Raw genomic sequence first — 15,544 nt, forward strand, 5'->3', positions numbered from 1 at the left:
AGTCAAATATCTTAGCCACTTTGGTGGTCTTATAACATTGGTCTATACAACCATCATAGTATGTATCATGTTCAAATTGGTATAATACTAATTGCCTCTAAATACAAAACAATTATGTAAATAAACCGTAGGTCTGATTTCTTAAGGCTAAAGCTACGTTTTGATATTGATAGGCCGTTTTCGGCGGATGACTTTTTTCTTGCGTAGGGGATTGCAGATAAGGTAACGGTATCACCGTGTGTAACCTGACAATACCGGAGATCTCATTGGTTTACTCCACATAATATATGGGGCGCAGAGCTAGTTTGGGAATTTCGGAAACCAGTCAGATCGTGTGCACAATCTTCAATTCTTGACTAGACCCCGCTAAGAAAAATAACCTTTTTTTTTCTTCCCTTTTCCCCCCCAGTCCCAGTCCCAAGTTCTTCTTTTATAAACTTGACGGTATTCCCCATTCCGCCATTGTTTTGACTATCGATCTATTATTCTCTCAGAACCTCCGATCTTCCTAACCCCAGCCGAATCGAATTTTTTCTTCATTAACCGATTCTGATTGGAATTATCCAAGTTGCCCTTATGAACGGGCGCTCGTCGGTCTTCACATCGCAGGTATGTTCTAGTCTTTAGTGTAGAGGATGACCTCATTTTATGTGTCCCGCCAGTTTGTACCATAGCAACACATCCCCCTCCCTCACCATTTGGTCTTCATTCCTACCCTCATGTCCTACACAAACATATAATACTAGCAACGATATTCCGTACTTATGTCACTTTGGTATTAACATTGGCTAACAATCATTGCTACAGGATTATATCTCTGGTTCGTCTAACTCTGATAAACTGACTCACCGCTTTCGACACTGACTAACACAAAATTCAGACCACTTGTGGCGGGCTCTCTCCGCTTAAAGGGTCCATTGAATAATCTCTTGAGCACCAACCTTCACTTCATCACCTTAGAACATCATGTTCTCACGATTGGCCTTCAAGGCTGCGAGGCCGGCGGCATTCAGCGCTGCAGGTCTCTATCCGCAAGCCCGGCTCTTCTCCACCACCGTCAGACTCACCGAGAAGTCTAGCCTGGGCAGTAAGGGCAGACAGATGCCCCAAACTCTGTCCCGAGCAACGAAACCTGCCTCTGGTATGGAGGCTACACTGACCATCCGGGTACGTTACACTGCAGTTAACTAAGTCCTCAAGAACTGTCATACTAACAAATAACAAGGATGGCCCCATTTTTCACGGAACCGCGTTCGGAGCCAACTCGAATATCTCTGGCGAAGCCGTCTTTACCACGTCCCTCGTCGGATACCCCGAATCGATGACTGACCCTTCATACCGTGGCCAGATTTTAGTTTTCACCCAGCCATTAATTGGCAACTACGGAGTTCCTTCCAACCAGCGTGACCAATGGAACCTATTAAGACACTTCGAGTCTCCCCATATCCAGTGCGCAGGAATCGTTGTGGCCGACGTTGCGGAAAAGTACAGCCACTGGACTGCTGTGGAAAGTCTAGGCGATTGGTGTGCTCGGGAGGGTATTCCCGCTATCTCAGGTGTCGATACCCGTGCTATTGTCACATATCTCCGAGAGCAAGGTTCTTCTCTTGCCAGAATCTCGGTTGGTGATGAGTACGATGCCGATGAAGACGAGAGTTTTGTCGACCCAGGCCAAATCAATCTCGTCAAACGAGTAAGCACAAAAGCTCCCTTCGTAGTGGAAGCTCACAACCCCAAATATCACATTGCTCTACTCGACTGTGGTGTCAAGGAGAACATCCTTCGAAGCTTGGTTAGTCGAGGGGCTAGCGTGACAGTTTTCCCTTACGACTTCAAGATTCAGAAGGTTGCTGACAACTTCGATGGTGTGTTCATCTCCAATGGACCTGGTGACCCCACACATTGCCAAGCTACCGTACACAACCTTAGGGTATTGATGGAGACCTCCCAAGTACCTATCATGGGTATCTGCTTAGGTCACCAACTGTTAGCTCTAGCTACTGGAGCTTCAACCATCAAACTCAAGTATGGTAACAGGGCCCACAATATCCCGGCTTTGGACATGACAACTGGCCAATGCCACATCACCAGCCAGAACCATGGTTATGCCGTCGATGCTAGTACTCTCGGGAACGACTGGAAGGAGTACTTCGTTAACCTCAACGATGGTAGCAATGAAGGTGAGTTTAGCGTAGAGTATTAATCTCATTAACGTAATATTAACATATTATTCTAGGTATGCGCCATGTCTCCCGACCAATCTTTTCAACGCAATTCCATCCTGAAGCCAGGGGTGGACCCATGGACAGCTCCTACTTGTTCGACAAGTACATTGAGGATGTAATGGCATTCAAGTCCTGCCAGGCTGTTTACAAAGACAACCGACCATCTCAATTCATGCTCGATATCCTGAGCAAGGAACGAGTTGGCGTCCAGCCTGAGCCTTTGGCTAGTGCTGCCTAAATTGTGAATTACGTCTGAGGTGATGTATGGGTATCATTGGTTATAACGGGTTGAACCGCCGAAATGTGTTCCCTGGGAGTTTATCTGATTTATTACAAAATAGTGAAAATAGAATTTGAGATAATTGCATTGTCCTATTTGAAAATCTCATGAGCTAGACTGATGGATTGATGTGTGCCATAAGTAGACTATAGAATAAGAAAAAAAAAGATAATTATGATACTTGCTTCGCTTCAATAGCTTCGAAGATAATCTAATGTCAAAATCTTGCTTATTAATCGGGATGATTACTATTCGTATAGATAATACGCGTCTTAATTCTTATATGCCATTATTACGAGATCGTTTCGGTGAGCATTCTAGGCCAGCTGAAGATTAAACGAGCTGACGACGAGAACACGGGATGGGAAATTAGCAAGACATCAGCACTCCTTATTTCGGAATAAAGTTGTCATCTATTAGCACACATCATGGACAATAGCCATAGCCTACTCTAAGTACCTAACCGGGCCAAAAGTGCAAAATCGGGGGCGTGCGTAGCATTCGTTCATCACCGAAATTTTGTTTTTGGTATGCTTCCGTTCGTTCGTTCGGTCGTTTCTCAACTCACGCGCGCACACACGCGCCCACCAAAAGAAATCTTGGCCCTCGGAACCGGAACCGGGTATCCTTCCCTCCTTGTACAATGCGAAGCGTCCTGTTCTGCCTTTGCGAATGCGATGTGTTTGTTCCTGGATCCTTATGCGTTCTCGGTACTCCGGTAAAATGCCCTTTTCTTAACCTGTTTTTTCTTGTATTTCGTCCTTCATCTTCTGTCCTTGAGAGTGAATACTACTGTAGATAGCCAGTGCGCAAATTTATGCACGGGCAGACTAGTCGTATGCACGTCCAATATACACAACCAATTCACTTAATCCTCCTGCCAACGTCCACTATTTCATCATATGCCTTCTAGTCATTTGGGATTTGTTCAACTATCAGTATCGACTGTAGCCGTCCCGTCGACTGCCTCGGTCGTCTCCGAATCGGTCACGGCGACTTCCTCTGTCATCGCCGTAACGTGAACGGCCGTTCGCACCACCACCAGTTGCTGAATCGCCAGGGCGGAATCTATCGCCACCTCGAGGGACGCCATGGAAAATCGGCATGCCACCACGTCGTCTACTTCCACCTCCACCACCGCCTCGGCGTCCACGAGGGGCCTCACGTATCGGAGGACGTTCACCGCGACGTTCACGTTCTCGGTGCGGGGGCCGGATACCTAGGAAGATCTCCGGGCCTCGGTCAACTAATAAATCACCATGCTCAAAGTAGTAGCGCTTGTATTCCTTGCCGAAATCCTTGCCTGTTTCCTTACTCTTAGCAGCTGTGATCGCATCGAGCCGTCGTCGAGCAATGTTGTCCGAAACGGGTTGGTACATAACGACGGGAGAGGTGCGGGTAGGTAGTCCTCCCTGATCGACTCGTCCCATTCGGCTGGGGTGCATCGGCGGGCCGCGGCCAGCCTGGAAGTTACGCGGACCAGTAGGCGCGCCTTCAATGCCGGCAAAGGGGCGAGAAGGACCTGTGGGGATAGAGGGCTTGCGCTCGGGGATGGGCTCGGACGATACGGGTGCGGGCTTGGAAGTAGGTGCCACCCCGTCGAAAGCTTCTAATCTAGCGGTCACTTCGCCATCGTTGTCGTGATCATAGACGACTTCAAATCGACTACTCGAGCCACGTCCTCCACTCGTTGACTGCTCCATTTCAACCCACCCCTCAAAATGCTCTGACGGCATGAAGTCAACCCACAAGGCCTTGCGGTTGGTCTCGTCAGGCCAGACACGGTTGTGCAAAGCGTTACGTACCCTTGAGGCAGATGAGATAGTGTTAAACACTACAAATGCGTGCGTACGAATAGTATCAAGGTAGAAATCGGAGATAGTGTCTTCGTCAATGGGAACGCCTGCTGGGGTGGCGAGGTCTAAAAGATGTTGCTGGACCGTCTGCGGTCGGAGAGGTCTCATAAAATTCTTGATGTACAGCGCAGCGGTCGCAGGATGAATAGACGGCTCCACGTCTCGCTCTATCTCGGTCGGTTGAGCGGTGTACATTTGCTCGTCAACGGGCTCTTCGGGTGTAGGTTGCATATTGTTTGTTACAATTTCCGCGGGATGCCCGTTTTGGTCGTCGGGGTGAGTGTCGCGTGCTGGACTTGATTGGGCAACACCGTTATCGCGTTCGTGCTCGTGCCCGCGTTCGATTGGCGCTTCGTCCTCAACACCTTGCATCTCGATATCTGTAGGAGCTTGATTCGATTCCTGACTCTTTTCTATTGGAGCGACCGTCTCATCAACTTCCCCTGAAACTGCATTTGTAGAATTCTCGTCTTGCTTCTGCGAACTTTCCTGTTTAACTCGCTTACGTGCAATCTCTTCGGCAGAGGGTGCAGGACTTAGAGATCTTCGCTTGCGCTTTTGCGAATCTTGTAGTACTTCGGTAGGTTGTAGTGGTGTTGCATCGGACGATATAGGAGCAGGAGCTGCTTGGGGTTCGACAGCGGCAGGCGTAGGCGCATCATTAGCTGCAGGTACATCTTCGGATTCAATTTGTTTGGAAGGTTCGTCGGGTAGGCTAGGCTCAGGCTCAGTAGGTTCGGGTACTGTCGAGCTTTCCTGTTCCTGTTCCGGTTGCGAGTCGCCATTCACAGTTTGGGTGTCGTCAGTAGCTCCCTCGGAGGGTTCAGAAGCTGCTCTCTCGGAATCTGCAGCTTCTAAACGCGCGACTAATTCCGCCTTGAGGCCATTTTGCGGAAGACCGAGGCGCTTCAATTCCGCCTTTAGGTCTACGACCTTGAGCTTATTCCACTCTGTAGCCATACTACTGTGTGACAAGGGATAGCTCTACGAAAAAGTGCACATTTCTTGAAATAGTGTTTTCAATGAGAAACGTGAGGGAGAAGAGATGATAGTTGCGAATTGAAAAGAAAGTGTGTAAAGGTTGGGCGTTTTTTTGGTGATGGGGAATATCGCGAAAATCGATAATGTAACCGCGATAAAGAATTGAAAATTACTTTGAAAAGGTAGATGAAGTCAAGGGAGACGAAATAAGTACCCAGGTAGCAAATTACCTTTATGCTTCCTATATCATAGGTACCAATACAACTAAATAAGAATATAAAGAGTATGTGTTGGATTCTAAAGTAGATGGGTATGTCGACGAGAACGTGTAAAGAAAGGTATGCGCCGCCAACTTGATCAAGAAATATGTCATTGGGTTTTGGTCTATGTCTAAGTTGGGCGGCGCGTGTGGTGTCGCGCAAAATTTCATAAGCAGGCAAACGGGATGCTGCTAGCTAACCTTAAAACTGTACTGTAGTGGGTACCTGTGTTGTACCTTTGATTATATGCGCTCACACATAATAACGGATGTACATAGATACGTATAGGGATGTATGTAGCTCATGCATTAGGTAAGTGCATACATCATAGGCAGCCGGGGTAGTTACCTCCATCGCCTTGGGGATGGTATGCACTATGCTATTCCAGGATTAGTCTACCGGTACTTACTTTCGAGATTTAGGTACTGTACATGTTGCACTAATCTCACCCATATCTCTACCGAAACTCATTCAAAAGGTACAACGTTATGCAACCACTCACCACGTGGCATCTCTCGCATCCGTTTGAGGACCTAGGACCTAATGGAAAGGGCAATTAGAGTCGGTCTGAAGTTAATTCCCAAGACAACCGGAAGCAACAGGTAGGAGAAATGGCAATTAAGCGGGAAGGTACCAACCATCTTGTCGCATAAATCGCCGGAAACAGAATAGTTACAACTTTATCTCCCCTTCTTCTTTTCTTCAATGTTCATTAAACGACGTTGTTGTCTCCCATTGTCAATTAGGGTATACGTATCTGACTTGACTAGAAACAGCACATCAGGTTTCATGTGAAATAATGAATAGTCCATGAACCACCACCAGTCAATTATCAATGTCGCCTTGGCTGGTTCCGTCAAAGAAGTAAATAGGTCGCCTACTCTGTTTCTTTTTCGAGACTGCTCTACCATTTTGGGGCTATTTGACGCCTCAGGTAAACCCACCCAGCTTGAGCACTGCGACTATTTATCGGATTCACTTGAAAATTCACGCAACGCATCATACTATCCTCTTCTTCAAAATTGGACTTCTACAAGGATACCCTTAGTACACAACCAATATGGCAAGCTTTAGTAGTTGGTTTTCACGCAAATCATCCCAAAGCAAGCCTGTCGATAGCCCATCGATCTTGCAAGCGAACAAAGTCATTTCCGGTCGGGTTACCAAGCCTGTTCTCCCAGCCAAGATAAAAACCCATGAAAAATTAACCGGTGCTACGAGCGAGGCCACAGATGAATATGAGGGAGTTGAAGCTACGGCGATGCTCGCAAATCCAACTGACCCCAATGATCCCGATTTTGACTTGCCCAATGAGAATGATGAAGAGGATTATAGAAACACCAGTGAAATCATAGATGAATCTGACTATCGGTCAAGATTCGCCGATCAACAAGCATACTACGACCATGTCTACAGGAAGTTAAAAAGTCCCGTACAGAGTAGTAAACCACCGCCGAGTGACAGCTCCACTCCTTCAAGCAGTTCTAGTTCTCCCGAACCGGATACGGACGATGAATACGACGAGGATGAAGGGTGGCGCGTTGAACAAGTATTTCTCAACCACATTTTGAAGGCGCGGGATGAATACACATTCATGCCATCGACTTGGAAAATGCATTTCCGGGGAATTCCTTTACCAGAAGGCCTATTTTACCAGCAATCACAAACCATAAGTACCAGACCGAGAATATACTCCCGTACAGATAGATATGAATATCGAGGTATGTTGTTTCTGCCTACACTTTTCAGCGCTTTACTTATTGCTTATACTTCATAGGTGCCATGGCTCTCCGTAAACTGATAGATCTTCACGGACGGATCTACGACTTCCGCAAAGAACACAGCGATGATCCTAGGACTGCACAACGAATCGTCGACGTTACTAGGCAAGGGCTCGTAGAGGCCTTACACTGGGCCGAAATTGATGGAGACCTCGCTAAGTATAGCAATTCTATCGTTCCGAACGTTAGAATCTTTGAGATGCAGGATATGGATAGATTGGACATGGATGTACACATCCAGGATGAAATGAGCGCTCTGGGCACGGCATGGCGGGAGGCACTAGAACGTGTACCTGAGGAAGGGAGACCAAAAGCACCGGTCGTATTCGGGTTTGTCATCTTCAAGCATATCGTATTTATTGTTACCTTAGACGCCAACAACCCGGACGCCTTCTGCCATATTCCCTGCCAACTGAACATGTCGGAAAGGAACCAACATCAGTGGAATGCCCTGGCAATCATGGTCACAGTTTGCTGGGCTAGGGATATTTTTATGGAGGTGGTCAAAGATATACCCATTTCAGAACTGGACAAGAAGGACGAAGACTCGTCGAGTGACCCGGATGCCTAGTAAGGGTACAGAAAGCAGTTTCTGTTTAGGCGCGCAGATATAAAAAGCTATCAAAGAGAATATTCTCGATCTCATAATGAGATTTCGTTATCTTTCACGAAGGGGGGATTTAAGGGGATTCCAAGCAACTAAGTATGGGCAATGAAGAGGTATGATTACTATACCCGGGTCTTGCGTCGGTATGTAACCGATAGTTTAACTGGCCAATTAGCTTTTGATATCACATACATTATTCATGATCGTTATGAAATGATCCAAATAACTGAATTGACTTCTGAAGTTTATTAGTTGAGTGTGGATCGCCAAGTAGCCCGTATAGTATAAAAATGACTTATTACATACTGTATTATATTGCGAAATCTAGGGTAGCTGCGGGGCTATAACTTACCTAATTGCCCCTCTAAAATTCTACACCTTCAGCTTTTATAGTGATGAGAATGCCCCGCCAAATTCTGTCGCACTTGAAAGAAAAGAAAAAAAAAAATTATATGAATAGAAACAAGATCAGTGATGACGAGTAGATTAGGGGAATTTGGCTTGGATGCCAATGGTTCATCTATAGGTAATTTAGAATACGAATCCTCACATATACAATTATCTATATCGTACTTACACATTCTGTCAGGTATCCTCGAACTGTGGCACGAGCATCGAGCCTCGATTCTATTCGCGACAACATGTATATTGGCGGCGGTTTGGTGGCTTATAGAGCTACGCCAGAAAGACAAGATCGCGACTAAACCCCTAAGATCTATTCAAGAAATTACGAAGTCCCTTCCACGCGGCGATAGTAAATCCTCGATCGAAAACGTAGACATACCGAAGGAGAAAACAAAAGATTCAACCAGCGGACCACGGCGTATTAAGGGAGAACTGCGAAGAGCTGGAAATGCGCAGAAAAATACGGAGGCTGGTGGCGAAAAACCTATACAAGTTCTCGTTTTCTATTCTTCCTTGACTGGAAGTACAGAGAGGACTGCGAAAGGGATTGCTGGGGCTTTTGAAGTTTTGCTAGGAGAGCGAGAAGATGGGTCTGAGAGACAGTTCCTAAAGCCCACCGTCATAGATCTGGCCGAAGCGGACTACGACGAATACTTCATCAATGCGCCGAATCCTACAGATCATAGCACGCCAGTAGATCATTTCTATCTCCTGTTGATCCCGAGTTATAATATCGATTCTATCAACGACAACCTCCTCGAGCATATGCAAGAAACGCACCATGACTTTAGAATCGATACTTCCCCCTTATCAGGAATTCTCGGTTACTCGGTCTTTGGTTTAGGTGATCGGGAGGGATGGCCGACCGAAGACGAGGGATTCTGCTTCCAGGCAAAGGAGGTTGATAAATGGATGGCTAGACTGACTGGTCGCAAGAGGGCCTACCCGCTGGGAATGGCAGACACAAAACGGGAACCTAAAGAAAGGTTGGATGAATGGATGGGTGGTGTGAAGGATACCTTGAAACACATCGCCAGCACGGGATCTCTAGGAGAGGGAGTCCCTGGTAGTGGAGACGCTGTGGAAAGCGACGATGAATATGGCTCTGCAGACGAGGATGATGGCGAAGTCGTTATTGACCCATCTGTTACAGTCAAAAAGGCGAAAAAGGGAAAGCCCGGGAACATTGATGATGTGGAAGATCTTGGGAGAATCATGAAGGCGTCCCAAAGTAACTCCGAGAAATCGAGTAATCCGGCACCAATTGCCGTCGACTTCACCACATATAACAAAACGACATCGAAGAGACCACCTCAAACTATCAAGGAAATGGTACCCAAGAATTCGCCGACATACGCTTCCCTTACTAAACAGGGGTACTCTATAGTCGGTTCGCACTCAGGAGTCAAAATCTGTAGATGGACTAAATCCGCTCTTCGCGGTCGGGGCTCGTGCTACAAATTTTCCTTCTACGGTATCGCTTCGCACCAATGCATGGAGACCACACCCTCCCTCTCTTGCTCCAACAAATGCGTCTTCTGCTGGCGCCACGGCACAAACCCCGTCGGTACCACATGGCGCTGGGTCGTCGACCCGCCCGATATGATCTTCGACGGCGTCAAAGCCGGGCACTATAAGAAAATCAAGATGATGCGCGGCATCCCCGGTGTCCGTGCCGAGCGTTTCGCGGAGGCTATGCGGATCCGGCACTGCGCATTGAGTCTTGTCGGTGAACCAATTTTCTACCCGCATATTAACGAGTTCCTTGCGCTCCTGCACGGCGAGAGGATTTCCTCGTTTCTGGTGTGTAATGCGCAGCACCCGGATCAATTGGCTGCGTTGCGCGCTGTTACGCAGTTGTATGTGTCTATTGATGCTAGTAATCGCGATTCTTTGCGACGTATTGATAGGCCGCTACATCGTGATTTCTGGGAACGGTTTATGCGGTGTCTGGATATTTTGCGTGAGAAGCGGTTTAAGCAACGTACTGTTTTCCGACTTACGCTTGTCAAGGGGTTCAATGTTGAGGATGAAGTGAATGGATATGCGGACTTAGTCGAGCGCGGGTTGCCGTGTTTCGTTGAGATCAAAGGTGTGACGTATTGTGGTACGTCGAGTAGTGCCGGCGCTGGGTTGAGTATGGCGAATGTACCCTTCTACGCCGAAGTCACGGAGTTTGTTACTGCGCTTGATGAGGAGTTGAAGAGGCGTGGGTTAGATTATGGGATTGCGGCGGAGCATGCGCATAGTTGCTGCGTGCTTATTGCGAGTGAAAGGTTTAGAGTAGATGGGAAGTGGCATACGCGGATTGAATACCAGCGCTTCTTCGAGCTGTTAGAGGAACGCGGTGCTGACGGCGAGTGGACGCCCGAGGAGTATATGGGCCCTGAGACGCCAGAGTGGGCGACGTGGGGGAATGGTGGGTTTGATCCGAGGGATGTGAGGGTTGATCGGAAGGGGAGGAAGATAGAAGTTTCTTAGATTAGTGAATTAGGCAGGCATAGGTAGGTAGGATTATCATGGTTAGAAATCTTGGGAGGTATTCGCATATCACGCCTAAGCAATCGAATAAAAAAAGGCACTTGAAAAAAGAGAATCATGGTCCATCATTTGTCTATACCAGCCACCGAGCATGATTGATCGTAAAAATATACATCGTAGCCATCCTCGTAACTATGAGAACAGCCGTTCAAAGTGTATACGGCCAGATTATCCTAGCCGCGCATTATGATATCATACATGGTGCCCGTCCATCTGTTTTTATATGTGTAGCACCTACTCATTTATAGTAGGTCCCCCCTAAATCGTGGACCATCATCGCCAGTGCTCAGAGGCTGTTTCTCGGGGTTGATTGAATATGGGTCATTTGGGGTTACGGCACAGAAGACCGTTTCACTTATTTGTTTCTGTGGGGGAGAGTGGAGGGAGGAGCGTGTGTTGGAAATGGGAACAATGTATTAGACTTCCGTCCTATGTTGTCCTTCCATTCCAATAATATTCGTTCCTAATTCTAGTCTAGACCAGCGCTGGGCAGATCTGAAAGGTTGATACCGTTGGTGCTGCCGCGGATGTCTAGGCTCTTATCGTAGGCGATCATCTCGGCAAGGACGTCTAGTACTCGCTGTTGGGTTTGTCAAGATTAGCGGGGTGTTCCGTGGTCCAAAAGCCCGTAGGAATTTCCTTACCTTATCGACGGTCTTATCGTAGATGCTAATGAGGTCCCCGGGTGTTGGGTATACCTTAAGAGCCTTGTAGAATGCTAGGGCGGCATCTATCGTTTTTGTCGCTATGAATTGGCCTTATGTTAGCACTTCTCGTCCGCATGGCTTCTATCTATTGAGTTTTTCTCCTCCAATGGTGTCCGCACTGCCCTTATGAAAGGGCCGTAGGGTCAAACTTACGATCCGCAGCTAATAGCTCGCCCTTCTGAACGTGGTCCATGAAGAATTGCTCCTTCTCGTTGACACCTGTAGGGAAACCCTCCTCAGCAGCCTGGTCGATGCTGCCTTGGATGTCCTTTCGCTTCTGCTTGGTTTGCGCAACGGCCTCTTCCTTCTCCGCGCGCGCTTGTCGTCGCTCCTCCCGTCGCAAGTTTCTTCGGAAGTTGGGGTCTGCGCGCCGTTGGTAGTCGAAGTAGATGGCGTATGCTATTTTGGAAAAACATGACGTGTTAGCGGATATGAAGCTAGACAGTTATTATGAGGGAAGGTATCGTTGTTGGCGTAGGAAGGAGCGCAATGTATAATACCTAGTAGACCCGTTGCGGCTGTTGCCGCTGATATTGTTACTACCGTACTTGTCTGAACCATTTTGGCGGATGTGACGTCTTGATCGAGGGTTGAAAGGGGGGGTTCAATTCGACGGAGCGATGCACCGCGACAACAATGATATAAACGGAATTGAAAATGGACCGAGGCGGGTACAATTCTCCCTCTAGATTGCACAATACTAATTATGAAGGCACTGCAGGATTGCTTCGTTTAAAGAGAGAGGGCCTTTGAGGAACGATAGGTAAAGCAGCCTTCCGTAATATTTTTTTTCAATGCAGCTTAGCTCCAGTCGATACCTGACGTGCAATCGCAAAAGCATGGGATGGGGCCGCGGACCCTTGTCGTTTCAACTACGCTAATGTCGTATTAGGTCTAGTACATCCGCGGTCAAATAAATCCGACCGATTCACCTTACATAAAGTCTGTGGTACCCACTATAATCAGCACCTAACCGAAGTACTTCACCTATTACGAAACATTGGGGAGTACAACCCATCTTTTGGATGCATTGTCGCATAGTGGTATATGAGTGACTGTCTGTGCTTCGTATTCTCTTTAACTTTGTGACCAAACTCTATTATCGTTTCTTCTTTCTTAATTCTTAACGGATTATTAACTCATCTTTCATCTCTCACGCCCGATGGATCCTATCTAATTACTTGCTTAACCTACACTTGCTACCTATCTCCTGATTCTGTTTCGGCCTAGGCACTCTCATTCAATATGTCTGAAGAGAGGAGTAAGATCTCGCTTCGTAGCGGTCCTAAGAGGAAAGGTCGTCCTACCATCAGTGCACCTCGCCAGATATCAGAACCAATTCCGAACGATGGCGTCCCAGTGCCTCGAAGTACAGGTGGAAGAGTCGGTCCTGGTGGACCTGGCGGTCCAGCACCTCCTCGACAGCGCCCGCCTCCCTCAGCTGGTGGAAAGGCAAGTCGAATGATTTCCATTGGTATTCCAATATTACTGACTGTCTATAGACTGGTGATCTAGTCAAGCGACGCTATTCCACCCGGTTTAATAACCTCCCCAGCAATTTCGACCCCACAGCTCCCCCAATCCCTTCTATGCCCAATTTTAACATCTCGAAATACGATCAACCCCCTCCAAGATCTCGACCGCCCCCATCGCGTGATGGAGGTGCACCTGGCGGCCCTCGAGGTGCGCAACCTGTCGTGGACCCAAAGGCACTTCGAGACCCAAGACTCGTTCCGGATCAATACGTCGCCAATATCCTTAGTGAGGCTACCGAAGACGAAATTCGGGACTACGAAACCGCTTTGCGCAAGTTGAAAAACAGAGCATCGGCAGATCTACAACAGAATGTCTACCAGAACCGGGCCCAGTTCATTAAGATTAGCAAGGAAGCAGAGAAGCTAAAATCGGAGATGCGCACATTGCGAAACTTGTTCAAGGAGCTGGCCACCAATACGAATGCGCTGAGGGCTGCTTCTGGAAGTAGCAGTACTTCTGTTACTGGAGATTTCTCAACCGGCCTAAGCAAGAGAGATAAACGAAGTTCGGTAGCGGATAGGACGGCCCTGTGGAACAGCCAGATGCAAGCCCTTTACAAAAACGTCGAAGGCTCGCAGAAATTCCTGCCCAATTCAATGGGTAGGCATGTGATCCAAAATGCCGGAGCCTGGATCGAACTTGACAATGCGACATACAAATCGAGACGATCTATGCAGTTATTTCTTCTTAACGACCACCTTCTTGTCGCTTCGCGTAAGAAACGTAAGACAGACAACCCAAATGATATGCGTGGTCCAGCCACGAAACTTGTTGCGGATCGCTGTTGGCCATTGCTAGATATCGAAGTCACCGACATGGCTGCCACGAGTGAATCTTATAGCGGTAGGAATAAGCTTGCAGATGCTATCATGGTCCGAGGAGTGGGTCAGGAGTCATTCATCTATAGGACGGAGAAACCCGAAGACCCTGAGAAGGCGACCTTGGTACTAAACATTCGAAAGGCGGTCGAAGAACTACGAAAGAATTTGCAGTCTGAGATGGAGGCTAATAATAAGGCCAAGGAGACCATTAACTACTTTGCCTCCCGAGATCCGGGTTTACTACAAAAGACGGAGCTACTCGAGACGCTTTCTGATATTAAGGACATGCTTATTGAGGTAGACGGCAAACAGCAGAATCTCCGCTGGGTTGAAGGTCAGATGGATGAGCTTGATATTTACATCGCTCTTCAGAAGTTTGAGCAGGCAGTTGATCTCGTTGAGAAAATGCAGAAACTTGCGCGTGGACTGAAGAACAATGTTATCGCTCAAGATTTCATTGATTTCAAGGTTGAGGAGAGATGCTCGAAGCTAGCTGGCTTGATCATACGGGAAGTTATCGACTCGCATAGCCAACCGCTGAAGACTAAGCGGAATGTTGAGTGGCTGAACAGACTAGGCTTTGAAGACCGTGCAAGAGATGCATATCTCAAGGCTCGTGGCGATCTAATTCAGAAGCGGTCGAGGTACGTTCAGCAAAGTTCATAATCCAAATATGTTGATAACTAACGCGGCACAGACAATGCATCTTCCAAGGCGATCTCCATTTGTATATCTGGCAGGTCTCGTTCGTCTATTTCAGTATCATCAGAAACACCGTGAGCTGTTTCCAAAGCTGCTTCCCTCAAACGATGATGAGCGCTTGTGTGAAATGGGCCAAGGAAGAAGTAGATGCCTTCAACGTGATCCTAGCTAGACAATTGAGTAGTACCGAGAGAGACGGAACAGTATGGAATCAGTGCATGGAGAGAGCTAAAACCCATGCGAAAATGCTGGAAGAAGTACAGTTGGATTTCCGAGACCTGGTTGGTAGAGATGTACCTCAAGGTACAAAATCAAATGACCCGATTGGGCTTGGGTTGACATAGTTGTATACTTATTACTATTGTATTGTAAACAGCACCGGTATTTGGAGATACATATTGTCTGATTTTGCTGTAAGAATTAAGTGTGGTGTCAGCTATTAGTCGAATCGTATACGTACGTGTCTATCTGGATATGTTAAGCAGAGAAAAGTAGGATGAAGGGAGGGATGGAGGGGCAAGTACAAAGAAGGCAGGGTTTTTGGTGATGGGTGAGCCGCATTTTAAACGAAGACTGACGTAGTACTGGACTAGTATTAGGTACATTATTAGGTACATGTTACCTAGGAAGGTACGCCGTAAGTGGGTAGAAAGATAGCTGTAGGTACCTAAGCCTGCCCACCTTCCCGCCGTATGTACCTAACTTTGGGATGTTCCTGTTCCCTTGGAAGGTCCGACCGCATTCTCTACCATCACTTTTCAAACAAGGAAAAATCCTACAAAATACAATCAACTCGTGACTGACTGCTTTCTCAATAATACTCCTCCTTCCTCTTTACTAAG

The 15,544-nt window shown here is 47.3% G+C and overlaps 6 protein-coding genes across 6 annotated transcripts; 4 read left to right on the forward strand and 2 right to left on the reverse strand.

Moving 5' to 3' along the window:
• Positions 1–399: 399 nt before the first annotated feature.
• Positions 400–2,787, forward strand: F4822DRAFT_410280 (small subunit of carbamoyl phosphate synthase). Its single transcript, XM_051458746.1, has 5 exons — positions 400–609; positions 808–820; positions 881–1,167; positions 1,226–2,180; positions 2,237–2,787. The coding sequence occupies exons 3-5, from the start codon at positions 967–969 to the stop codon at positions 2,461–2,463; spliced, it is 1,383 nt and encodes a 460-aa protein (XP_051312264.1). The 5' UTR covers positions 400–609; positions 808–820; positions 881–966; the 3' UTR covers positions 2,464–2,787.
• A 111-nt stretch (positions 2,788–2,898) lies between these two features.
• Positions 2,899–5,743, reverse strand: F4822DRAFT_410281 (uncharacterized protein). The gene has a single exon (XM_051458747.1). It carries the CDS (start codon positions 5,319–5,321, stop codon positions 3,441–3,443), a length of 1,881 nt encoding a protein of 626 aa, XP_051312265.1. The 5' UTR covers positions 5,322–5,743; the 3' UTR covers positions 2,899–3,440.
• Positions 5,744–6,097: 354 nt separating this feature from the next.
• On the forward strand, positions 6,098–8,264 carry F4822DRAFT_410282 (uncharacterized protein). The gene is made up of 2 exons (XM_051458748.1): positions 6,098–7,323; positions 7,380–8,264. The coding sequence occupies exons 1-2, from the start codon at positions 6,663–6,665 to the stop codon at positions 7,952–7,954; spliced, it is 1,236 nt and encodes a 411-aa protein (XP_051312266.1). The 5' UTR covers positions 6,098–6,662; the 3' UTR covers positions 7,955–8,264.
• Positions 8,265–8,384: 120 nt separating this feature from the next.
• F4822DRAFT_410284 (radical SAM superfamily-domain-containing protein) lies at positions 8,385–10,986 on the forward strand. The gene is made up of 2 exons (XM_051458749.1): positions 8,385–8,516; positions 8,580–10,986. Exons 1-2 carry the CDS (start codon positions 8,465–8,467, stop codon positions 10,874–10,876), a joined length of 2,349 nt encoding a protein of 782 aa, XP_051312267.1. The 5' UTR covers positions 8,385–8,464; the 3' UTR covers positions 10,877–10,986.
• Positions 10,978–12,436, reverse strand: F4822DRAFT_410285 (mitochondrial import receptor subunit tom-20; the record flags this gene model as incomplete). The annotated part of the gene is made up of 4 exons (XM_051458750.1): positions 12,144–12,436; positions 11,797–12,042; positions 11,581–11,681; positions 10,978–11,516 (listed from the first exon to the last, which is right to left on the reverse strand). Coding segments are annotated over exons 1-4 (514 nt in total), but the record flags the coding sequence as incomplete, so codon positions are not given.
• A 187-nt stretch (positions 12,437–12,623) lies between these two features.
• On the forward strand, positions 12,624–15,444 carry F4822DRAFT_410286 (Cullin repeat-like-containing domain protein). Its single transcript, XM_051458751.1, has 3 exons — positions 12,624–13,095; positions 13,146–14,644; positions 14,698–15,444. The coding sequence occupies exons 1-3, from the start codon at positions 12,889–12,891 to the stop codon at positions 15,044–15,046; spliced, it is 2,055 nt and encodes a 684-aa protein (XP_051312269.1). The 5' UTR covers positions 12,624–12,888; the 3' UTR covers positions 15,047–15,444.
• The last annotated feature ends 100 nt before the right edge of the window (positions 15,445–15,544 follow it).

This window comes from Hypoxylon trugodes, assembly GCF_022578975.1.
Source record: "Hypoxylon trugodes strain CBS 135444 unplaced genomic scaffold F4822scaffold_7, whole genome shotgun sequence".
Lineage (NCBI taxonomy): Eukaryota > Fungi > Ascomycota > Sordariomycetes > Xylariales > Hypoxylaceae > Hypoxylon > Hypoxylon trugodes.

What these genes read in the sequence shown, in the direction of transcription:
- F4822DRAFT_410286 (XM_051458751.1), top strand. Translation starts at nt 12,889, where the DNA reads ATGTCTGAAGAGAGGAGTAAGATCTCGCTTCGTAGCGGTCCTAAGAGG. An exon ending in CTCCCTCAGCTGGTGGAAAG is followed by an intron (nt 13,096 to 13,145) that starts GCAAGTCGAATG and finishes GACTGTCTATAG; the next exon opens with ACTGGTGATCTAGTCAAGCG. An exon ending in CTAATTCAGAAGCGGTCGAG is followed by an intron (nt 14,645 to 14,697) that starts GTACGTTCAGCA and finishes AACGCGGCACAG; the next exon opens with ACAATGCATCTTCCAAGGCG.
- F4822DRAFT_410281 (XM_051458747.1), bottom strand. Translation starts at nt 5,321, where the DNA reads ATGGCTACAGAGTGGAATAAGCTCAAGGTCGTAGACCTAAAGGCGGAA.
- F4822DRAFT_410284 (XM_051458749.1), top strand. Translation starts at nt 8,465, where the DNA reads ATGACGAGTAGATTAGGGGAATTTGGCTTGGATGCCAATGGTTCATCT. An exon ending in TGCCAATGGTTCATCTATAG is followed by an intron (nt 8,517 to 8,579) that starts GTAATTTAGAAT and finishes ACATTCTGTCAG; the next exon opens with GTATCCTCGAACTGTGGCAC.
- F4822DRAFT_410282 (XM_051458748.1), top strand. Translation starts at nt 6,663, where the DNA reads ATGGCAAGCTTTAGTAGTTGGTTTTCACGCAAATCATCCCAAAGCAAG. An exon ending in AGATAGATATGAATATCGAG is followed by an intron (nt 7,324 to 7,379) that starts GTATGTTGTTTC and finishes TATACTTCATAG; the next exon opens with GTGCCATGGCTCTCCGTAAA.
- F4822DRAFT_410280 (XM_051458746.1), top strand. Translation starts at nt 967, where the DNA reads ATGTTCTCACGATTGGCCTTCAAGGCTGCGAGGCCGGCGGCATTCAGC. An exon ending in AGGCTACACTGACCATCCGG is followed by an intron (nt 1,168 to 1,225) that starts GTACGTTACACT and finishes ACAAATAACAAG; the next exon opens with GATGGCCCCATTTTTCACGG. An exon ending in CAACGATGGTAGCAATGAAG is followed by an intron (nt 2,181 to 2,236) that starts GTGAGTTTAGCG and finishes ATATTATTCTAG; the next exon opens with GTATGCGCCATGTCTCCCGA.